Source organism: Anastrepha obliqua, chromosome 4, assembly GCF_027943255.1.
Source record: "Anastrepha obliqua isolate idAnaObli1 chromosome 4, idAnaObli1_1.0, whole genome shotgun sequence".
NCBI classification, from domain to species: Eukaryota; Metazoa; Arthropoda; class Insecta; order Diptera; family Tephritidae; genus Anastrepha; species Anastrepha obliqua.
This window is the reverse complement of record NC_072895.1, coordinates 82552387-82578699: the sequence shown is the minus strand read 5'-3', so window position 1 is coordinate 82578699 and position 26313 is coordinate 82552387. Positions and strand designations below refer to the sequence as shown.

At 39.0% G+C, this 26313-nt stretch overlaps 1 protein-coding gene across 1 annotated transcript in view; it reads left to right on the top strand.

Annotated features, from left to right (window-relative positions):
* The window catches only part of LOC129244248 (hemicentin-1), a 216812-nt gene that overhangs the window by 73241 nt on the left and 117258 nt on the right, over positions 1-26313 (top strand). The window contains exons 7-8 of the mRNA XM_054881864.1: positions 15414-15565; positions 20923-21067. Coding sequence (XP_054737839.1) covers positions 15414-15565; positions 20923-21067 — 297 coding nt within the window. The remainder of the gene's footprint in view (positions 1-15413; positions 15566-20922; positions 21068-26313) is intronic.

Sequence of the window (26313 nt, the reverse complement as noted above, 5' to 3'; positions counted from 1 at the left end):
CTTAGGACAGGGTTGGGATTGTTGCCAGTGAAAGGTTTCGCTGCCGTAGAGGCAGTCCCTGAAGGGACGGAGCGGGAGTTAGGCCCTGGCTTGGCCACAGGCTTCACTCCGCTTACATTAGTGGTCTTCCTTATTGAAAGACCTGACCTTCCTGAGGGATTTGGTCTTAATTTGTGGGTGCCTTGGTTGTCCGAGGCTAGGTTTTTTTTAGAATTCATTTTATTTCATAATCGTCCGCACTGCTCGACGTGGCAAGCGTGGCGGACTAGGATTTTTTAGGGGGGAGAGGGGAAAAGTCGACCATGGCAGTCCCCTCTACCATGGCAAGGTCATTCTACCTCCTGAGGTGACCCAGTTTCAGAAGGGCGCCGTTAAAATACAGCCGGATACCCCTGGCTGCAAGCCATCCATTGGGCACGGTGACGCGTAACACCCTGGATTAGGGGGGGTACAGGAGAGGAGATGATGGGATACCAGGTTAGGGATAGCAGTGGGGAGATCGTCGGTGCGGTACTCTCCGCATGGTGATTGACTGTCCTCCGCCGTTTTCCGGATGGTTGGCCAGCCAATACCCATGTGGAGCTTCCCTCTTAGTTCGTGGTGGGTTAACCCTCATGATATGAGGGCTAAACCAGCACTTAAGCCTCATCCCCGCGGCAAGGAGACCAACATGATGAGGATTCTTCTTCTTACAAACCATAAATTTGGAATCGAAGAAGACAAATAAGTTCTTAATGCCGTCGGCGGTTTTCAAATTTCAACCAGCTGTGATAAGAATTTTGAGCTTTTTTAAAAGAGGAACATTTCAATATTTGCTTATATTCAAAAATAGTGTATTTTATACATACCATACATTGACCCCTGCGTCTTGAAGATTTAGATTTTGCCGCCGATATAGTATCGCTTTCTCAGCGCAGATCAGGCATGCAAAGGAAACTAAACAACCTCATAAGACACTAAAAATTGCTGGACTCAGAGTCAACGTAAAGAAAACAAAAAATTTGACGCTAAATGCGAATGAAGCGTCATTCAATATTGTAGAGAACAGCATTGACAAAGTGAGCGACTTTCAATATCTTGGTAGCCAATTCACTATCAAACTATAACTATGAAACTATCAGCAGAGATTTTTCAAAAATCAGCAACTGTTTGTAAGCCGCAGCCTGAGCTACATTCTGAGAATTTAGTGACCAGACAATTGGCTATTGAACGCCAACTTAAACCGACGATGCCAACAAAACCCATTCGCGCAAGTAATCGGCGAGCGCAAGTGGAGGTGGCTACACCAGGGAGGCAGGGATATCAGCTGGCAAGCACTAGACTGGAAACCCCAGGGTCAGCGAAACCGAGGCAGTCCTAAGGGCTGATGAAATCGTTGCATCAAAAGTGAAATAAAAGCTGCGAACAAAAACCTGACGTGGCAGCAGGTAAAAACAAAAGCACTAAACAGAACAGAGTGAAAAAATTTGCTTTGGCCCTATGCTCCTCGACGGAACTATGATGGCGATGATATTATTAAGCCCCTGCAGTTCCCAGGGAGGGACAAATAGATCTTCAACAAATATTATTGCTAAGTTAGTTTGGAAATCATTACCATATAAAACAAATGAAACGTGAAATTTTACCATTCATGAAGAGAACTCAAAACATAGGCCCTAAAATTCTACCTCGAGGTGCGCCAGATAGATTTTTTCCTATGGTGCCAGGGAGCAACAAGGAGCTACCAGAAGCATCAGAGGATACCAAAAGAGATTTGAGTGAAGCGACAGTTAAAACAGGTTATTCTTCGTGTAATTCTCTAACTTAAATTAGCTGCATTTGTTAACTAGCAGTTTTATGGTAAAAAAAAATCATGAATTATAACGTCAAAAAATAGTTCTGAAGCAAACACATCTATCTGCAGTACGCAGTCTTTGTTTTATCGACATGGTTTTATTTCCGAAGCAAGTACCACATTTATGTATTTAAAAACAGCTGCAACAAATATTCAAGCCACAAATGTGGTTACAGCGCGAAATAATACCGTCAACAGCACTCGAACATCAGCAACTCAATTAACTGTCACAGTTTAATTACCGTAGAAGAGTGCAAAAACCAGAAAAAACAGCCATGACAATTACGAAACAGTTGTGAAAATGGCGCTAACCAAAAAAGGGGATAGACATGCATACATAAAAACGTATGTATGTAAGTGTAAGTGCATGCACAGTATTGTGCGAAATTGGGAGAACATTCGTCTGAAGCATTGTTGAACAGCTATTGTATTATTAGGTGACGCAAATTGAATCACATATCGAAAGATTTATAATTTCTGCAATCAATCAATAATTTTTAATTAATCACATTTGTCACTTGTGAATTAGACAGCTGCAGTATACAAACAGGCAAGCACCGGAGCGCGTAAAAGTGAAAATAAGGATTTCTAGCACTGAAAATGATTTTATCTTGAATTTATCTTAATGTAAATTGATAAATAATGTGTATCAGATACTTGAAATTCATCAAGATCTGGAGCCTTGCCACCTCTAACCTATTACCTTTACCATAGTCGTGTATGAAAAATTGTACTAAGGCCTGAAGAAAGTTTTAACATGTAAGCCAATCAATTTCAGTAATCTCTAAAGTTGTCCACCAATATTAAAAAAAAATCGTTTGTCTTAATATATATTCCAGGTGTTACATCTGAAATTTCATTTAAGTCAGAGTAAAAATAAAATATGTTGTTGAAAAGTTCATAATTTATTCATTCAATTTTCCGTGACGCCCTCGCAGGTAGAATCATTTAGGATTCTGACACCGTTCACTTTCACTTGCTTTTCAATTCCTTTTGATGTGAAGCTCTCTAAGGCATTACGTATCAGCCAGTATTGAAAGAAATTTTATGCCATATAACTTCTCAAAATATCTTAAGGCAAGTGCTATTTTCGCATCTGAAGTACATTTTCAAATATCTCAATACTTGCGCTACAAATCGATTAGGATAAATAGTATATAGGGGCCTTAGACTCAATTCAGTACTCGGTGACTCGATTAACGTTTGAAATCCGAATAAAAAAATTGCAATTAAAGAATTTTGTCCCACTGAATTGTAACTTTACCGAGAACGGTCTGAATAAAGTGATTATAAGTAACACGCTGTGAAATGCTCTCCACCTTACAGTCTATTGGACAAGAAATCTCGTAAAACCAAAGTAAAATATTTAAACCAAATCGAAAATTTGAGAAGATTTAAGATTTCCGCAATGCTGAGATCTTTTCATCTGAATAGAGCAGGACAGTGGGCAGCTGGGCAGCTTTTGCATCAATCAAGTGTCGTGAAATGTCCTCTAGGCTATTTGGCAGCTCTCCATTATAACAGAGAAAAGTGTGTTGAAACATTGCATATTTTGGCGTAGTGCAGGGATTCCGAACATTTAGCATTGACAGTCAGCCCTGTTGCAGGAGAATTCTGTAGGTGAACTCGTCTGGTCATCTTTCGTTCACCATTACTTCAAATATATCAAAAATAATTTTATTTAGGAAAAGTCGAAATTAATCGTTAAAATATGATCCAAAAACCAAGAAAATTGTCGTTAGGTATATAACTTTTAACAGCGAACAGTTTCCTAGGGGCTTCGAAAATATATATAAAAAATAGGCGGAAATTGATGAACTTAAACAAAAAATATTTATTATTCACTAAAATTTTTGCACTAACACGATTAATTTCTAACCTCAAATTCTCTTTCGTGCCAACTGTTGACTGTCTGCGTATGCTTCGAAGTGAAGCTTTGAATTTTAGTGCTTTCAATGTGTGAGTTCAATACGTTTGTTGGTAGGTAGGTAGGTAAGATGGTAAGAGTACCATAAAGTGGACCACTACCTGTGAAAGGATTAAGGGAGGAGATAAAACCGTCTACAGCCATCCAGTGCTGTAGATGTAGCGGAGGAGAGAAAAGGGATCTAGGCTGGAGAATTTCATCAAGTCATCCCCAAAGGGGACGCCTAGCCGCCAAAGCCGGACATCTGCAGAGAAAGTGTTCCACAGTCTCATTCTCTGCAGGATCCCCACAGCTTCTGCAATGGGGATTGTACGAAATTCCAAGCTTCTCCGCATGAGTGCCGATCACCCAGTGGCCAGTGATCACCGCAATGAGTTTGGAAATTGAATGGCGGGGGGTTCCCATCACCTTAAGCGTTCTGTTTATATCGTATTGAGGCCATAGTGCTTTGAAAATGGCACACGATGAGACAGACCTCCATCTGTCTTGCGCTTTTCTTAGAAAGAAGTTGTGTAGTTTTCCTTTAACGACGGCCAAGGGGATACCGATGTCTGAGAAGAGGGCAGCTGTATCCGGTTCTGCCGCCCCCTTCCTGGCAAGCTCATCGGCAATTTCATTTCCCTCTATATTCCTGTGCCCAAGAACCCAGATGAAGGAAATGTTTCTTGCACGTTCGAGGCGTTTAAGTTCCTCCTTAGAGGAGTTCACGAGAAGAGAGCTGCAATACGGCGACGACAGTGCCTTGATTGCAGCTTGGCTATCGGAAAAAATATTAATGTCTCCCTCCCAACAGCGATCCCGAAGCATTTTGCATGCCTGCAGGGTCGCGAAGACCTCTGCTTGAAAGACGCTGCTTGTCTCCGGCAGTTTATAGGAGACCGAAATGCTGGCTGATTTAGAGTAGACCCCCGCTCCCACTCCAAACTCCATTTTGGATCCATCACTGAAAACAGAGGCATCTATATCCGCACCAACTCTCCCCTCTTTCCAATCTTGCCTGCTTGGAAAGATAGCCCTAGCACAACCCTCAAAGCACAGTTTGCGGATGGAGAGGTCGGTGCGAATATCAGAAAAGGAAGGGGAGATCTGCTTCAAGATGCTGCCATGTCCTACAGGAAGTCTCCAAAGGCCAAACTCCTTCAGTCTAATAGCACTCTAAGCAGCATTCAACCTGCAGATCCACAGGAATTAAGTGGAGAATAACGTTGAGCGCAGCGGTGGGACATGTTCTACAGGCACCAGTGATGCCCACACATGCAGTTCTCTGCACTCTCTCTAATTTAGTGAAGTTGTAGCCCTTCTGAAGAGCTACCCACCAAACTAGGCAACCGTATGTCAAAATTGGCAGAACCACTAAGTTGTACATCCAAAGTACGACACGTGGCTTGAGATCCCATTTTTTGCCGAGCATAGATTTACAGGCGTAGAAGGCTATATTGGCCTTCTTAACTCGATTTTCTATGTGCAGCTTCCAGTGGAGCTTGGGGTCTAGAATTACACCAAGATACTTGACTTCCGATGAAAGTGTAAGACACTGGTTGTTTAGTCTAGGAAGCTTAAAAGGTGGAGGATTGGTTTGTTTTGTCAGAGTTGACTCTGAGACCGCTACTGGCGGTCCATCTGCTGAGTGTAGCCAGTGCACCTTCCAAAATGTCAGCCATTACTGATGGGAAGGGAATTGAGACCATCAGGACCAAGTCATCGGCATATGCTGCCACCTTTAAACCCCCCCCCCCCCCCCCCCCCCCCCTTTTAAGCGAGTTAAGGCTTCATCTACAGCTACTAGCCAAAGGAGAGGCGAGAGGACGCCGGCCTGCGGTGTGTCCCTATATACGAATCTGGTGATTGTAGCCCCTCCAGCCACCGTATTTATTTCCCTACCACCAAGCAGGGACGAGATCCAGCGGTAGATAGGTCTTTCCACCCCTAGCCTGTTTAGAGCCGTGACAATTGATGCCGCCGTAATATTATTAAAGGCGCCCTCTATGTCTATAAAGGTCGCCAAAGTGAATTGTTTTCCCTCCAGAGATTTCTCTACAGTCCCTACTACCTCATGTAAGGCGGACTCGGTAGATTTCCCTTTCAGGTAAGCGTGTTGGGCTGGAGAAGGTCTGGTTTCACAGTGCTCTCGGATGTGACAGTCGATCACTCTTTCAAATACCTTGAGAATAAAGGAGGTAAGACTTATAGGTCTAAAGTCGTGGACGTGGCCCCTCCTTCCTGCCTTAGGAATGAAGACCACTTTGGTTTTCTTCCAGCTAGCAGAAACGTGGTTCAGCGAGATACACGCCGAGAAGATCTTTTGAAGAACGGGAACCACCACGGTCTTAGTCTTCTGAAGCATACGGTTGTTATTCGACGATATTTTTTGTGCCCTTGGCTACAAATTTGTTCACAGTGGTAATCTGCTGAGATTGTGCGATTACGTGCACGTGCTCGACATTTTTTTATATGGAACAAAACACCCAAGACCGTCAGCAAGAAAAAGACAAAAACTGTCTCAAATCAATGCAATTTTTCAGCCACTTCAAACTTTTGTTATACCAAAATTCAATGGACTATAAAACTGAGCACATACTAGAAATTTTACCAAAGGTTTGAAATTTTAATGAACATTTTTTGCTGTTTTTTTTTCAAATTCGCACAAAGTGTGAAATTTCTTTTTGAATTATAAATAATTCAAATAAATTCTCAAAACTTGTCGAGAAGTGCATGAGCTATAGTTACTTAACACTGCGTTACAATTTGTAAACTAAGCCCCGACCTTTTCACTGAATTTCAATGTCTATATTTAAGTGTGCATTTGTGATAGATTGGCGAATGAAAGTAACTAATTTTTTCTGAAAAAGTTTCGCAAGTTCTGCATGCCACTATTTACTTGCTATTTTGCGCTAAACTTTTCAACTTGAACCTAAGTTTGTAATAGCAACTAATGGAATAACGAAAATTTCTGCATGAGAGCTATACTTCAGGTAGGGACGTAAAATTGTCTAAGTCATGCACAATACTGTGATTTATACGTATATATAAGTTCCCAATGAATTCTGGGTGAGTAGCGTACCGACTGTCTGTTAAGTTCAGCACTTCAACCAAGTGACAAGAGAGATGGTACTTGGGTGGTACTTGCTGCCCTGAGTCGTGCAAATACACAATGCAGACTTGCATTTACTTATACATATATATATATATATATATATATATTCACATTATTTGTGCATAAATATCTACACAGTTAAGCAATGTATTTGTATAGGTATGTTTTTGTGCATCCGAAACACTCGACATGCTCGGAGTTGTCAATGCTCAGAGCCAAAGTGCTTGCCACGAAATTGTTGTAGAGCATTGCTGATGAGTGGTGAGTGCTTGTTTTTTACTTCAATATAAGTATATGTGCATGTATGTACAATATGAATGTGTATGCATGTATCGGAATACAATACTTATGTATCTGTGGTCACATCCAGCAGTCAACTGCTTCTTTTATTTTCTCATTTGTATCCTCTAGAGAGACACAGTCGTATGTACGTGCTTTAAAATTGCTGCAAGCAACTGCATAAGGCACAGTGCGAACCTAACTTGCACAACTCCCCGGTTTCGCTCACTCCTAGCTGTTCTACTACTTGTAGATACTCAAGTTCCTTCTCAATATTACCTTTTCGACTCCACAGCCGCCGAATGTAGCACCCAATTAAAAATTGAATTAAAAATAACAAATTGAATAAAAAATGTACTAAAGATGCAATTGAGGTTAATTGTACGTGTGATATTAGGTGTGGTGCTGTCAACAACAAAAACATCTTCACATATATATTTATGTATGTAAATACATTAGAGTGACCGAGCGTACAAAAAAATGTATAGGTTTAAATTGGCGCGCTCCCAAGTTGCTGATCAAAAATATTATAAATTCCACTATACCCCTTCATATTTATTTACTGATTAAGCCGAAAAAAGCAATAAATTCGTATAGGCTAAATAAATGTATAGGTTAATAGGCATTAAAAAGGAAAGTACAAATAAACTATTCATAATAAATATCCAAAGAATTTATTAGGCGATCTTTTGATCATGAAAAGTCTATATCAACAAATCTAGAGATTTTATTAAACTCAATTAAGTCTCTAGTTATAAAATAATTTCGAGCATAAAGAGATTTTGTGCGACCAACATAGAAAAACTCTGAACTATGAAGAGCTTTGGCCGAAATATTAAAGAAAATTATCTCAAAAAGCAACGCACAGTCAACAGCACCACTAATAAAATGGAAAGTGAAAAACCAAGATAAAATTCTTCTTCTGCTCTGCAATGATTTTAAGTTAATCAATAAGCATCGCGATTCAAATGCAACTGAGTGGTCGTCTACCAGTCACTACTGCAGTCCGACAAGGCTGCGTCCTATCACCTCTACTCCTTAACATTGTTTTCGACGTCGTGATGAGCAAAGCTACACGCAAAACTAAAGGTGTTCATGAGGACTAAATGGACGGACAAGAGAAGACATCGAAAACCGTATAAGAAAAGCGAAGCAAACTTTCGATTATCACGCAGCGTACAAAAATAAAAATATTTAACTCCAACGTGAAGTCAGCTCTTATGTACCTTGCAGCCTCTGACTTTCAAACGCTGCAGGTTTTCACCTATCATTGTCTTCGCAAAGTATTGAGAATTTTCTGGCCCGACATGGTCTTAAGCACTGACGTGTAGAATTGTTGTAACCAGACACCAATGCGCCTGGAAATCCTAAAAGGAAATAGTTCTGGCTTGGGCACATCTCAAGAAGATGCCAAACCTGCATTACCCGCAGCGCAATCGACAGGAACCCCCAAGGCAGCCGTCGTAGAGGCAGCTGGAAGCTGACGTATTCAAAATCAGTGAAACCTGGAGCGAAATCAAGAGATTGGCGCTTGACAGACGGAATGGAGGATCCTTGTCACAGCAATATGCTCCCCCGCGGAGCCATATATATATCGCGCTTACGAGGCAGCGATAGGATCCGAAAAGTGTAAATTGCACAACGCAAAATGTAGGAATACTTTCAGGATTCGTTCAATTCCAGCAACATTTCACCATAATACGAGGACCAATTGAAAGAGGCATACTCAAGTTTGGATCATACAAATGCTTCGTACACAAAAGCTTCAGCGTATAAGGGTCGGAGAAATAGGAGCTATGACGTCTAACAAAAGCACGAATGGCGTAAGATTTGGTAATAATACAATTTGTATGACTAGCAAGAGTAAGTTTCGAATCAAATATTACACCAAAGTCTTTATATTCACTTACCCGTGACAGGGGCGTGCTAGAAATGTTATAAGAGGAGTCAGTGGCATTGACTTGCTTCGAAAATGTAATTTGGAAATACTTATTTATGTTCAGCAATAGACGATTATTGATATACCAGTTACTGAAATTATCTAACCCTTCATTTGCCTTAGTTGTGCATTTACTCCTTATTTCAATTAAGTTTTCTAAATTATGATTCATTAAAACTTTTGCGCCTCCAAGAGGTATCAAACCTTCTTGCCTAAATCTACTATTTTGCATTTGAAGAAAATATCAATCGAGCGAGACCTCTCAGACGGCACGCCAATATACAAAGTGACACAAAATTATTCATCTTCTCGGAAGATTCATCGTATTTGCACATGACGTTGATCGAGTTTCTAATTTCTGTAAATTAGACAGCTGCAGTAAAGATCAAAATTAAGATTTCCATCACTCAAAACAATTTTTTTTTTGTTTCTTATTTAGTAAAAAAGTTTCCCTCAACTAAGTCCAATTATGCTCAAGGGGGAAGCTCTTGTGATTTCGGAAGAAACCAAGTACTCGGGACTAATCATAGATAGGAAACTGACTTGGAAGTCAAACATCTTAGAAAGAGTCAGGAAAAACCTAGCTTTCTATGCCTGTAAGAGAGCTTTAGGTAAGACCTGGGGAATTAAACCTAAGGTTGCTCATTGGCTTTACACTGCTGTCGTCAGACCCATTCTTCTATATGGAAATGTTGTCTGGTGGTGTGCTATGCAGAAAAAAACCTATTCTAATTTATTGAATAAGGTGCAGAGATCAACGGAATAAGCAATATGAGGCGTCATGAAAACCACGCCATCCATGGCTTTGGATATCATACTACATCTGCCACCCCTAGATCTCTTCTGCAAATACTCAGCGGCCTGCTCCGCTTTAAGGCTCAAAGCGAGCTCACAATGGAAGACTGTCACACATGGACATTCAACCATCTTAGACTCCTGCACGGATATACCCAGTGACTGTGATTATCACCCTCCCATTCTCTGCTTCGAAAGGAATTTCCTAATGAAAATCCCTTCTAGACTGGAATGGTTTGAAGAAGATCCAACACCCAACACACCCGTTAAGATCTACATGGACGGGTCTAAAATGGACACCGGTCTGGGATCAGGGTTATTTTGCGAAGAGATTTCTATTAGTGAATCGTTTAAACTACCAGATCACTGTAGTGTTTTTCAAGCGGAAATAAACGCTTAAGCCTTAAAATGGCTAAAGATAAACAGAATATCATCAACGGATATCTGCATTCTATCAGACAACCAAGCTGCCCTACGAGCCCTGGATGCATTCCAAACAACATCAAGGAGGGTCTTACGTTGTCGCCAATCTCTAAATGAGATGGCCAAATAATATCGTATAATCTTATGCTGGGTTCCAGGCCACAGAGATATACCAGGGAACTGTAGGGCAGACCAACTTGCAAGAGAAGGGACCTGTTTGCCAACTCTCGCAACTTGTAAGCTTCTCATTAAGGACGCATTAAACAGGTCTGCAAATTAAAGATGGATTAGCGTTAACACCTGTGAAATTGCTAGACAAACATGGCCAAGGCTAAATTTGCGTCTGTCTAAGAGTATTATAAAACTGAATAGACTTCAAATCAGGACCTTAGTTGGGGCCCTCACAGGACATTGTCTCATAGGAAATCATGCAAAGAGATTTGGCGTTTACACGCATGATTTCTGTCGTAGCTGCAGAAATAAGGAGGAGTTGAAAACAATTCAACACCTTTTTTGCACATGCCCAGCTCTAGCCAGAAGCAGAAACCGATTTTTAAAATCCTACTTCTTAACGAATATAGATAATCTATACATTTTAGGTATCAACAACCTTTTACGCTTTGTCAAAAGCTCAGGATGGTTTAATATGGAGAGGGAAATGTAACTCAGCCCCCGCGGTTCACAACGGACCCAAGTGGCATCATTGTCTCTATGTGCGATACGGCTGCCAAACCTAGTAAAAAAGTTTTTTGAAATCGAAATCAGATGATTAATTGTGTGTGGTACTCTTTAGTTCCCACCCTAATGTTAGTATTTAAATGTACTCATACAAGTATTATATTATATAAATAAGGGGATGTCAGTACTCCAAAAACAAAAGAATGAATTCAATTTATACATTGCTGAAGCATAGCCGGTAGTTGGTGTGCATTTGAGTGTGAATTTTTCCGTAATTTTCCGTAATTTTTTATTTTCCATTCCGTAATTTTTTATTTTCATTATTTGCATTTATGTACATATTTTTTTGATAAATTGCATTGTTTGCATTTTTTCCACCACTCAAATGCCGCTCGCTTTTCAAGTTGATGTAGCACGCAAACATTGCGAGCGTACACTTACGAGGGTTGCTAATTATATTTCTGGTCAAATAATGGAAAAGGGAACTCTTGTGGTTGAAAGCGATTTTATTGCGTTTCAAAATATTCTCTACGATGATCAACGCAATTTTGTGTTCGTTTGAATCAATTTTCGAAGCACTTTAACCTTCGCGTTTTCAGGGCATTTTTTAAATTGCGTGGGATCGATGGAACACACTTTTTTAATACAAAGTTATCACGCAGAATCTTATTGATGCTGGTTACACTGATACCTAAGGATGACGCAACCTCATCGTATGTAATATAATATTACGATGCTCAATCATGTCGCGCACAGCAGCGGTATTTGCTGACACTGACCTAGTTCAGAGACGGTGAGCGGACAGCGGCCCCGAGAAAATTTATTTTTTACCAGCTATTTTTATATTTAAAACAATTTTTTACGCTGCTAAGGGATGTGTTCATAGGTCTATTCTTGTCTTGTTAATCGAACAAGTTCAAAAGGTCCCGAGTGTGCACAGTGTCAGAAATGAAATAAGTAGGATTGTCATTTCTAAAGTCGATTTCGTAAGCTTTTAGGAAGTTTTTTCTGCTGTTGGAAAAATATTTTGAAGTGGAAAATTAAATATCTTCGATTATTTCTAACATTTTAAAGTCTTATTTTCATTTTTAGGGATAAACCATATTTAACAAAAAGTTTTTGTTTTTTTTTTTGTTAAAATGTTTTGGGAAATTTTTCGAGCCGTTTGTGAAAAAACTCCTTCGGATTGTTTCCTATTTTTGAAGTGAAACTTCTTTAGCGGCGGTCTGGTGTTTGAGCGAGAATGGAGAGTGAATTGGAAAAAATTTAACGTTTAGAGATTTCGTTACGCGAGAGAGAAAAAAAGATACAAGGTAGAGAGAAGGAGAAGAAGACATAGGCTTCGTTGTAAGACAGAGTATACAGATATATAACATAGAGAGAAAGAGAAGGAGAGCTATACATCATATACATCAGTTTATGTAATATCAGTAAAACAGCGTCACCAATCGGAGGACGCACATCAACAATCCCGCTTAACAACAACAAAACGATGAACGCTAAACGATCACATTTACCATTAGTTTGTGCCTGTGCGACGACCATTCACAAGTCTCAGCAAAGCACGTATTCAGAAGTTGTTTACGAATATGATTAAAAACATTCGCAATCATTAGTTTACGTTGCTTTATCACGAGTCACTTGTATTGAAGGCTTGTGGATTAGATATAACGAACGGAAATGATTTTAGATTCTACCATGGTCGACGAGCATCAGTCATTATGTCTCATTTACAAGATGAATTCCGGAGACTATCGTTAAATAGACTGGAAACTGTGGATAAACAAATAATCGATTTCATGACTCAGAGAAGAGGGCTATCTGTATATACTCTTAATTGTCAGAGCCTACGAGCACATTCCGCAGATTTAACAGACTCTGTCATCCGCAAATCGAGTATAGTACTTTTGTCCGAAACTTGGTTAAACGATAACGAGGATATTAGTATACCAAATTTCAATTGCGTCATCAAATATAAGCGACTAAATGTTAGAGCTGGCGGTGTGGCAATCTACCACAATCAAGATGATAGCGTAAATATCGTCAGACCAAACATGGAAATGACTGCAAGGCAGTCTCAGTCATATTCATCAACAGTCACACCAGTTGGCGATGTTTGCATTGCAGAATGTCAAACGCTGAAAGGAAAAACTATTGTTATAGCCGCCATCTATATCTCACCGAACCAAAATCTTGATGACATAATATATTTCATTCACCGCTCACTACTGGTTTACAGCCACGCAGGTGCAAATGCACTTGGAATAGGCGAAGACAAAATTCTATTGATTCTCGGGGGAGATTTCAACGTAAATTTCGGATCCAATTATTCTTTGCCGTTGATTCAATTTCTTCGAGAAACATTCGGTTTGCAGATAAACAATAACCCTAAAGAATCAACAACAAAATCCGGAACTACACTAGATGCAATTTTCACACGTTATCTAGAAAATATTGAATCACGTACATATATTTCATATTTCAGCTATCACAAACAGTATTACCAATTGAACCACCAACAGATGATATTATAGCATAATGCATATATAGTTAATAAAATCGAATTTTGGTTACACAAATTTTATACTGTTGTATTTCTTTTGAAATTATCCCTGTCTCCTTCTCTTCCTCTCTCGCTCTTTCTCTCTCTCTCTCTCTCTCTCTATGTCTCTTATTCACACTCATTCACACACAAAAGTTTCACTTCTACCACGTGTACGATGCTGCACATGATTTTTTATTATTAATAGCTGTGACTATGCTTAGTGGTTTCTGCAGGTACGGCCAACCATTGCAAAATATTGTTTATCTACTTACTATTGTACATAGTAATGCTTCGATCGATTCGCTATAGCAGTATTTTGTATTAAACTTTCGCTGTACTTGTTTGAAGAGAGCTGGAAAAGTTATGCGTCCCAGTATGAAACTTGTAGTTACTACTGAGCATAGACTCAGCATTTCATGAAAAAATAAGCACAAAATCTAAGTAGTTTTTTTCTAAACAATTTTTTCTAAAGAAAAGCAAAATAATAAATAATTTTTCAAAAAACTTTTGAGCAAGAGAATAAAAAAAATTTCCAAAGATATATTTTTTAACAAGAATATTTTAGAAAAACTAAAAAAAAAATTGAAAATGTCAAAAAGGACCGAACAAACTCTAAACCAAAATTTTCAACATTGAATAAATCGCAAAATTATTGAATTTTTGTTTTTTATTTTTCGGTATTTTTTATTATATTCATGATCCAAAATACTTGGATCACTTGAAATAGAATTACTCAATGGTGAAAGGAAGGCAATGAAAAAAATACTCTCCCACGCTTGCAATCTCTTTGTCGCTGTTGTTGTCGCTGCCAAATGCATTCTACTGTCCTTTAGGCTGTGACAAGTAATATATAATTGTAGTCCCATGTCGAAGAGGAAGGCGTTCTAAGAAATGAGTTTGTTAGATCAAATCTGAATGATTTAGGACAGATTTGCCTATCAGTTGTAAAAGTGGCTTATGCTGACCATCGTTTGTTTGCCTATTCGAGGCTCTAAATCATAGTTTGCAAAACCTTTTTTGAGAAGTGTATGTCATACGAAAAAGTTAATTTACTCGCTAATCTATCAACTTTGTTGAAACTTGCATAAATTAGTATAGTATCTATGATTTGGGATTTACGTAAAATTTTAAATTAAAACAGAAAAATTATCATAATTAGTATACAGAATTAGTATTTACTAAATTAGCTTCCCATTTACTTTTGGAGAGTATTCGTGTAGAGCAGCTGAGAAAACGAATGAAATAATCAAATAACCTGTAATTTTTGGGTCAGTCGGCGAGTATTATGAAGTGACTGAATCGATTTTTTCTGAACTCAGACTTCTTAATTTGCTACTAATTGAGCTACACACACCGAAATAAATACAAAATTGTGCTCATTGGCAGCACCGTTGCACGAAAAACCAACATGAAAAGTAAATAAATAATACAAAATTTAAAGTCAAAAAGGGACAATAAATAGCAGTCGTAACTGCTTGCCTCGAAAAGTGCCGCAAATTTACTTTACCAAAAAGCAACAACTATAACAACTTACCATCCATGAGCTGGCGCGGCGACTGGTTTGCCTATGAAATTGTATTTGACTTTTATTGTAGCGTGAAATTATTTTGTTGCGACGCGTTGGCGCGTAATTCTTTTTTATTGGCGTAATTATTTGTGATTGTCCCATTCCTGTTCACACCCTGCGCTATTCGTTGGCACGGCGCTCTAGTATCGATTTTGTAATAACTGGTACAGTCACTTTCAATGCACCAACACATACATACATAAACCGACACAAAAAATACTGTCGAAGTTTTAAATGTTAAAATGTAAGCGAATTCAGTTTTTATAATGAAGCCTCTCGGTTTTTTGTTTCTTTTCCTCTCTTTTAATGCTTTTATGTACTCGCCAACGCAGTGCGGCCGTTGATTGTGAAATTACAGGGCGAAAATAGGCCCCTATCGGCCGATAACCCATATCCGTTAAAGTGCATGGTAATCGGTTCACGTCCGGCGCCGACGATTACGTGGTGGAAGGGCAGCACAATGATGAAGGATACACGCGAAGAGGTGAGTGTTTCATTAAATTCAAATACTTTTAATTTTATTTAGCAACATTTGCATTTACAATTTAAATTAGAGTATTATTCAATCGGTCCATAGGCAAATCACATGTGCTTGTAAAAATTTCGGCTATAACTATTTTTCACGCGACTTCAAATTCCAAACATTACAATAAATAAACTACCGTAGCCATAAATTTGCTCCTGCGGGAAGTTCTTAAGTCATAGTATGTTAATTTGAACTAACAATGTGTTGGTACTAGAAGTTATTTAGATGCCAAAATGAGTCCAAATATATGGTAATTCATCATATTTTCTTCTTCTCTGCATCTAATGGCCTTCTTATTTTTCTTGACTTATGCGATAATCTTTAACTTAGCTGAGTACACTAAAGGGATAGTGTTAAAAACACCAAGTGAAGCCAGGTGCTTCTCTACTTCTATTCCTTTCAAATAATTTCACGGCGGAAGTGTCAGTATCCATTTGCTCGATATGACCCGGCCAGCGGAAGTGTTGTATTACATTTACCTTCATGCGCTTTGTCTATGTCGTTTTAAAGTTTACACTGATTTTCCTTCCATTGACTACGATATTCGCCATCACTAACGCATGAATATTCATACAACTTCAGCAAAATCTTTCCCTAAAACTATTCAAGCCTGTTTCACTGGATTTCTACTATGCATTGCACTGCCACTTCTCATATACTCATATAAAAGGTGTGTTCAAAAAGTATCGCGAATTTTGTGTTTTTTTCAAAAATTATTTATTTATTCATTAATATATATTTTGTCCCCTATAAAGTAGTACTTATGAGATATTATGCACTTGTGCCAACGTTTCTTCCAATCTTCGAAGCACTTCAGAAAATCATTTTTTTATCTTATTCAGCTCCTCCTTAGATACCGTCTTTATCTCGTCAATCATAGCGTAGCGTCATCCTTTCATGGGTCTGTTCAGTTTCGGGAACAAGAAAAAGTCACGAGGGCCAGACCTGGGGTATACGGTGGCTGTGGCAGTGTGTTGTTTTTGGCCAAAAAGTCGCGCACAAGCAATGACGTGTGAGCAGGGGCGTTATCGTGATGCAAGAGCCAATTTCTGTTCTTCCACAAATCCGGACATTTCTGAGGAATTGCTTCGCGCAAATTGCGCATTTCTTGCAGGTAATATTCCTTATTAATCATTTTACTCTGTGGCAAGAACTCATGATGCACAACGCCCCTGCAATCGAAGAAAACGGTAAGCGAAACGTTTACACTCGACCGAACTTGGCGCGCTTTTTTCGGTCTTGGTGCGTGCGGCAGCTTCCATTGAGATGATTGAGCTTTGGTTTCCACCTTGTAACCAGAAACTCACAACTCGTCACCAGTTATGACCCTCTGAAGCAAATTTGGGTCGTCGCGGACAGAGTCCAACCTCTCATTAGCAATGTTCATGTTTTGGTCGAAATTGAGCAATTTTGGTACGAATTTCGCGGCGACCCGTCTCATGCCCAAATCATTGAAGAAAATCGAATGACACGAGCCAATCGATATGTCTTGGTCCTCAGCAACTTCTCTAACGGTGATTCGGCGATTGGCCAATGCCATTTTCTTCACTTCATCAATTTTTTCGTCTGTTGTTGAAGTGCTCGGGCGTCCGGCTGGCTTTTCGTCGTTCACATCTCCTCGGCCTTCTGAGAACATTTTGTACCACCGATAAACGTAGCTTTGGTTCAAAGTAGCTTCTCCGTATGACACAGTCAACATTCGGAATGCATACGCGCACTTAATTTCGTTTTTTACACAAAATTTGATACAGGTGCTTTGATCCATCTTTTTGAATAGGTAAAAATCGAGGACGAGTCGAAACACGTGCAAGCAAAGCAGCTGTCAACAATTAACTGAACATTCAAAATGGCCGATCACGTCGGCATGAGTGAGAGACATGAGTAGCAACATATCGCCACGGAAAAATCGAAATTCGAATAAACGTAATATGCGAAAATTCAAAATTCGCGACGCTTTTTTGAACACACCTCGTATAGGCATATGCGCAGTACTCGTACTAGAGTTCAGTCTGTATTTTTTCAATTAAAGCCCAGGAATTGAAAAATCAATAAATTTGATATCAAGATACGAATTATACCATATGAAAAGGTACTATAAATTAAGACCGGAACTTTTTGTTTACTTATAAATATCCTTTTCCTTCAATATTCCGAAAATGCAATAGGTCTAATATTCTTTTAACCATGAAATAATAAAGCTAAAATTTACTTTAGACTTTTAAGTTTTTCATCCAAAAAAAGCGTAGAAATATAGATTTTTCGAATCTTTCTTTCGAATTCTGGGCCGTAAGTGAAACTAAAAGTTTAGCCTTTCGGCAGCTAAGCTCTGTGTATGTACATACTATATACTACTGTGGGCAAAAAGTAAGGTGAATTCGAATGTAAAATGAAAAATCTTTATCTATTCTTGTAAATCAACTTCATCCCCTTCAAAATAGTCCCCTCTCGATGAAATACACTTATGACAACGATTTTTCCTATCCCCGAAACATGCCAAATAGTCCATTTCCGGTATAGCCATCAGCGCCTTCTTCGATTCAGCTTTTATCTCCTCAATTGACTCGAAACGCGTTCCCCGGAGTGGTCTCTTGAGTTTTGGGAATAGCCAGAAGTCACACGGCGCCAAATCAGGCGAATACGGTGGTTGCGGAACGATATGCGTGGAATTTTTGGCGAAATGGTCCCGAAGAAGGAGTGCAGTGTGAGACGGTGCATTATCGTGATGCAAAAACCAAGAGTTGTTGGCCCATAATTCTGATCTTTTTAGACGAATTGCTTCACGTAAACGACGCATAACGCTCAAATAATATTCCTTATTAACAGTTTGGCCAGGTGTAAGGAATTCATAGTGCACCACACCACGAAAATCGAAAAAACTGTCATCATGACCTTTATTTTTGAACGACTTTGACGTGCTCTCCTCGCCTTTAGCATATATTCGTTTGATTAGTCGGTTGTTTCAGGGTCGTAAGCATAAATCCAAGTCTCATCTCCCGTAATGATGCATTTGACCTTGTCCTAATAGTCTGAAAGCATTGTTTCACACACATCAGCGCGACGACTTTTTTCCAAGAAATTGAGAGTTTTCGGTACCAAACGAGATTTGACTTTTCGTAGGCCCAAATAGTCATATCAGTAAGGTATTTAACAGTCAACCGACGATTTTTGAGCACTAACTCCTTCACTTTATTGACGTGTTGGTCATCACGTTCTCGACCCTCTTTGAAGTCTTTGTACCACTTATAAACTTTTTTCTGCGACATGGTCGAATCACCAAATGCCTTCTGCAACATGATAAACGTTTCCGCAGCCGAAATTTCATTCCGCAAACAAAAGTTGGTGGCACTTCTCTGCTCAATCAAATCAGACATTGTAAAAATCGAAAAATGCACTCTTGGTCGTTTGGTAAACACAAGCGTAAATATATTACTGTTAATGACATTCACATGAAAGTTGGCCCAGATGTTATTAACAGTGCTGCCAACTCATGAAAAAAATAACTAGAGCGAAATTTTAATCCCGCGAAGTTTGACAAATAAATTCACCTTACTTTTTGCCCACAGTAGTATATTTCTATTTTCCCATGACAGCGAAATACTGTCGCACAGTGTATTACATAGATATTCAAATGGAAATTTCTTCATGGTGCCTTCTTTTATTTTGCAATTCTGCAGTTATGTAAGCACATTAGTCATGGTAACGGGTTATTTTGTCTGCTTTTTACAATATTAGCATTTAAGTAGAAAAAATATCTCCTAAAATTTTATTCCTTCAGTTGTTTATGCCACACATCAAAAATTTTATTTGCAGTAATCTATTCTACCATATAATTCTCCATATATTCTCTGTTGTTGTTTTTTTTCCTTTAGTGAAATCCCATTTTCGTTTTTATCGACTTTATTAAAATGCTAACCGCAGCAGCATATTCAATAGCTAGACACACTTCATGCACACACACATACGAGTACAAGCGTTGATAATAAAATAGATTCGAAATTCAATATTTGCGTTTTTTCTTTTTATTTTTGATTCGGAAATATTTCGAGTTATTTTTCACATGAATAAAACTCAAACGCAGGCACACATTTGACACTTCCGACTTGCATGAGAATATGCGATTACTAATACATACACGCATACAAAGTGCTGTTATTCTTACAGAACGCATATTGAGTGGGAGTAAAATATTTATGAATTCCTCAGATCGTGTGCCCAGAAAGCAGAGGCGAAAAAAACTAAATCATACTAAAAATCACGAAAGCAGCTAAAGATTCCAATCGAAAGTGTCATATTTTTTCCTGCATCGATATCAGCTTCATTTTGACACTGCTGCGCTTTGTGTGGTTGTTTAGTTGCGAGTGCGGCAGCCATTTGCATATTTTAATATGTTTTTCCAATTTGGGTACACTGATGTGGAAAAGTGTGCAGCCAAGAGGAGGGAACTCCTGTACTGCTGATATGTTTACATATCTGTTCGCTTGTCTGTCGAACTGTTTTATGGATGTTGGTTGGTTGGTCGGTTGGCTGGACTGCATTGCGCGTGATGCCGCCGCACCCATAACCCCCTCCTGGTTAGTGCTTCTGCGTCTAAGACTTTTGTTGCTTTTGTCAACAAAATTTGCGTTGCATATTTGAGTTGTCATTTTCGGTGAAATTTCGCTGCGCTGACAGGAGCGTTGAAAGGTTTTTGTATGAGCATAACGAACATGCATATCTATTGTACATATATGTATATCTACATATATATATATGTATGTATGTGTGTATGTTTGCATGCAAGTACGTTTCGACTGCTACTCCAATCTCGATATGAATACACCGTTTCGCCTCGCTTCATGGCAGCCTCTCGCTTGTCATACCAATCTCAACAAAACTCTATTTATATGCTTTTACTTTCACCCCCTTCGTCCATTTCTTAACCGGTTTGTTTGTTTTCGGCAAAATTTCCCTTGTCGCCGTCACCGCACTGACATTTATTGTACTTTTTTGCGCAGCATTGCATTGGGGTTTTTCGTACTCCAGCGAAATTTTCCATACGCTGTTCGCTCCCTATTTACTACTTTATCAGCACTTTGCTTTTACTACTATTTCACACACACACGTTTTGTAAGTATGTATAAGTATACTTAATGCATGTGTCCTTTATCATTTCCCACACAACCATTGCTAAGCCATTCTCCTTTATTTAAATTTTATTTTATTGTAATTTTCCCTCATCATCATCTTCCTCATCATCGTCATCACTGCTATGATCATCATTAGAGTGCTCACTAAATTCAGTTGATTTCATTTTGGTCTTCTTTTTATTGTTGCAGTCAAGTCCTGATGGTAATATGACAACGTCAACATTGACTTTTACGCCAACCATCGATGATCGTGGCAAATTCCTGTCGTGTCGCGCCGAGCAGAGCATGATACCGGAGTCGGGCATGGAGGATGGTTGGAAATTGGATATTTACCGTAAGTTTATTATTGATTGCCCAGCTACAAATGCACCTACCGCCACCAATGTGACAAGCAATGGCTGAGTTGTAACTCGCAGCTCGGAACAGTAACTGCAATTTGCAACTAAAGCAGAATATTGCTGTCACTGCAAATACTGCACTGAAGTTTTTATTCCTACATCATACGCACATTCACACAGAAAGTTATTCTAGCTGCAGTTGTACTAGCAGCTGATTTTATTGCGGTTGTGGGAAATAGCTGCCATTTGCAATCTGCTACTCCCTCGCTAACCAGGATTTGGTGTAATTTTACGCATTCAATAAAAATGCACAAAGAAACGGAATGTGTATATCCTTACATACACACTTATGTATACGTACATGTGTATTAGTATGTGCAGTATTACGAACGCATAGTCCATATAGATATTATAGATTGTTGCAGCGCAGTGAGCACATAAAAATTGACGTTGCATAGTTGTGACAGCATAATGCGCATTCTGAAGCAATCAGCGCTTTATTATAATAATACCAAAAGGAAGTAATGAGAAATATATCTATGGAACTTAAGAAAGTGAAACTTGAATGATTTACGAGAAATATTGCCGCTTTGTAAAATGTTTATTAAGGGAAAGCCTGCTTTCGGAGGCCTCAAAAAGGCATTTCTTCTAAATTCTTTTTGGAGGGGAAAAATTAGTTTAATTACAAATTTTTTTGTAATTTTTAACAAAGGCATGGTAGGTACACAAAAAATTTATTCAGTTAAAATATATCATAACATTTGATAGGCATTTGATTGAAACTTGTAGAACGACGCATCACTGAAGTCTCCCGATGGTGTGAAAGAAACAGTTAAGTTCGCTACTATTGGCTGAAACAAATAAATCGAATAGCGTTTTAATTATTGTATGGGAGTAGGTTTCCGCTCTCATAAAAGAGGTGTCGCTGCTGATACAATTTTTGCGTTCGCTCTAGTACGAGGGGTGCCTTTTATATGTCAGGATTTGGCAACCCTGGTGTTGCAATCTGGCAACTGACAGCTGTATCGCAAAGTTTGGCATTTTTTGGCTTTTACGTACTCAGAACGTTTTGAAATATCAGCGCTATTTATGTTGTTTACAGTAACTGAAAAGATTCATCTCAGTCCAAAAATGGAATTAAATCGTGAACATTTTCGTGCGATTATTTTTTACAACTTTCGACGTGGATTAACTCAGCAACGTTGCATGGATGAACTTAATTCATTTTTTGGCGATGAAGCTCCATCAAGGACCAGTGTTTATCGATGGTATGGTGAATTCAATCGTGGTCGTAGTTTACTCCAAGACGAATTTCGTGAAGGGCGTCCAAAATCAGTTGTTGTTCCGAAAACCATTGATGCTGTGCGCGAACTGATATTGCAAGATCGTCATGTGACCTATCGTGAGATTGAGACAATCTTAGGCATTACTGGGACCAGCATACATTCAATATTGCATAAACATTTGACTGTCAAAAAAATTTGTTCGCGTTGGATCCCACACAATTTGTCAATCGCTCAAAAAAAGGCTCGTGTCGATTGGTCGAAGAAAATGCTCAAAAAATACGATCGCGGCGCTTCGAAACACATCTATGACATCGTGACAGGTGATGAATCATGAATTTACGCGTATGAGCCCGAAAGTAAACAGCAGTCGACTGTATGGGTGTTTCAAGATGAGCCAAATCCGACAAAAGTTGTTCGCGCACGAAGCACTTCCAAGCAAATGGTCGCCTGTTTTTTCGGAAAAACTGGACATGTCGCAACCGTACCACTAGAACAACGCAGAACAGTAAATTCTGAGTGGTACACAACCATTTGTTTGCCAGTTGTCTTCCAAGAAATTAGGAAAACCAATCACCAAATATGGATCACTCTTCACCAGGACAATGCGAGCTCTCACACATCGGCTCAAACAACTGCATTTGTGAGCACCCAAAACATCGAATTAGTGGGTAATCCGCCGTATTGGCACCGAATGACTTCTTTTTATTCCCGTACGTAAAACACAAGCTGAGAGGTCAACGTTTTTCGACACCTGAAGAAACGGTTGCGGCATTCAGAATGCATGTTTTGGAGGTACCTCATTCAGAGTGGCAAAAGTGCTTCGACAATTGGTTCAAACGCATGCAAAAGTGTATAGATCTTCATGGAGAATATTTTGAAAAACAATAAAGTGATTTTCGATGATTAAAATTTGTGTTTCTTCTCTAATCCCGACATATAAAAGGCACCCCTCGTAATATACTGGTGACTTGAACGTGTATGTGCGAGGTCCCGATCGCAGTAGTTAACATTCGTTTGAAGCGTAAAGATCTGTTTTATCTGACGTCAAAAATATCTACGTTCGTCCCGAAAAAACAGCATTTGCGGGCTTCATTATTACCTTTTAATGAAAAATGCGACTTTTCCTGTGGCAAAAGGGGCACCGAAAAAATTCGAAGATACTCCACTACAACTATTATTGGACAAAGACGCCCTTAGTGATATGTCTAAAGAGTTCGTGGTATGGTCTAATGTACAGGAATGTTCTGCAAATCAAATGATATTTAAGAGACATGTTACGGAGATTGCCGAATAATTTTTCTTATTTTTTTCACAAATATTCAAAATTTTTTTGCAAATCGTGCCGGCATGGCAGGTTACCGCAGACTCAAATGTTTCCACGACAGTTGGTTCTACGTTACCGAAACGACCCGGATTTATATCCGGCCAAGGACTGCCACTCCAGCAGCATTCCCCGTATGTTACAATAGTATGGGGAATGTTTATGCTGCTACAAAAACAACCGCAGACTCAAAAGCCGTCGATGTATGCGCTCACTTTTAATTGACAGAAATTTAGCCCAGAAGGCCCATTTTGTAAAAAAAATATATATTTGTATATATCACTCAACCGCGCGTGTGCTCTGCTTACTATGTATGAAAATATCGAAAAAAAATGTGTTTTAACTTTTGTGTTTTGAACGGGATTTCGTATGTCGAATCACTGCAAATGTTGCAGAAAGCCTATGGCGAGTGTGGTTTATCAAAAACACGGGTCTACGAGTGGTATAATGCTTATGTAGAGGGCCGAGAAGTCGTGGCAGATTTGCCCCGATCTGGTCGCCCATCAACGTCTTCAACGGACGAAAACGTCGACAAAGTCAAGGAAATGGTGCTGGAAAACCATCATTTAAGTTTGAGGGAGGCAGCTCGTGACCTTAGTGTGTCTCACGAATCAATTCGCAACATTTTACACCACCAATTGGGCATGAGACGCGTGGCTGCTCGACTCGTTCTAAGAGAGTTGAATTTCTTTTAAGAAGGTGGCTGAAGACATGCTTGAGCAAGTGAACTCGGACCCAACCTTTATCCAGCGTATCATAACAGGGGATGAGACTAGGGTATATGGGTTTAACATGCAAACCAGTCAACAGGCGGCTTAATGGCACTATCCACATTAGCGGAAACCCAAAAAACTACGTCGAAGTCGGTCAAAAGTGAAAGTCATGCTGCTTGTTTTCTTTGATTATCATGGTGTTGTGCATTCGGAATTCATTCCAAATGGATCTACAGTAAATAAAGAATATTATTTGGAAGCTATGGGATGTCTGAAAGAGAATGTGCGTAGGAAACGACACAATTTGTTGAGAAAATGAATTATGGATCTTACATCATGATAATGCACCGTCTTACAAAGCTCATATTGTGAACACTTTTTTGGCCAAAATCTCGACAAATGTCATCAAACAACCACCGTGTGCACCGTATTTAGCCCTCTATGACTTTTCCTTTTCCCAAAACTTAAACTGATATTGCGCGGACGCCGCTTTGAGTTGATAGAGGCCGCCAAGAATTCGCTGAAAGAGCTGAAGAAGATCTCTTCAAGCACATTTAAGAAGTGCTTTGATGAGTGGACCAATCGTTAGCATATGTGTGTTGTTTCGAGTGGAGCCTATTTTGAAGGCGACAAAGTAAATTTTGATGATTGAAAAATTATTTTGCGTTTTATTGAACAATTCCCGGTACTTTTTCTCCACTTATCACAATGCCGTGAAAAATATGGACCATTGTAAATGGCTGAGGATTCTAAGTGTGCCAGGCAGTCAAGGAAGTAAAGCTGGAGTAAAAAAGGAGATATCGATTTGTTGTTTCGAGAAGACAAAGTCTAAAGTTTATTGTCTTCAAGTAGACCGTTCAGGCACCTACGAAGCCATCCCATCTTCTAAAAAAAAATCATATAAAAATTACCTTTTGACCAATATTTTAATCGATCAAATTTAAGCGATATAAATAAAATTTCTACCATTCGGAATTCACAGAGAGAACATAGGTTCGAATCTCGGCGATACACTAAAATTAAGTAAAACATTTTTCTAATAGCGGTCACCCCTCGGCAGGCGATGGCAAATCGCCGAGTGTATTTCTGCCATGAAAAAGCTCCTCATAAAAATATCTGCCGTTCGGAGTCGGCTTGAAACTGTAGGTCCCTCCATTTGTGGAACAACATCAAGTCGCATGCCACAAATGGGAGGAGGAGCTCGGCCTAACACCCAAAACGGGGTGTATCCGGCAATTATATATATATATATATATAAATAAAATTTCGTATTTCAAACCATTTTAATTGGTTTATTGGATGGTAGACCTTCTTCAAATAGTGTCTACAATATTAGCTTAATAGTAAATATTTGTGTTCTTTGATTATTCCAATTATTTGCAAACTTTTTCATAATTTCATACCGTGGCCGTACTCATTTGCACGAGAAGTAATTTTCGAAACAGCTGCTTCGCAGCAACGCCTGAAACACTTACAAGTTGGCTAAGTTCCGGGCGTTTTGCGCATTTCGGACTTCGCATGTGTAAGTGTTTTCAATTAGTTGCTCTAATTTATCTTCTGAGGCATAAGCGGCGTGTTTTACAAAGTCTGGAAGAACTGCTATGGGGTTCTATATTAGTAACTCACACAAGGATGTCGCGTTCTGACAGAGTTTCAACAGTAATGCCTGATCAATGAAAGAATATGGAAGATCGGTACCATTCTGATTTCCAAAATCCCATTTTAATGAAGAAATCTTTTTTTGCAGAAAGTCCTTTTTACATAAATTCCCTTTTTTGTTTTTCACTTACTTATTTATTTTTCCTAATTTAGCACTTTTGGCCTTCCAATATAGGATTGCGTGTTTTCTTGATTTTCCTGTATGGCTTTTAGCTCCATAAACAAATAAAGTTTCACAACTTTTGGCCTTTAACCCTGCCAAA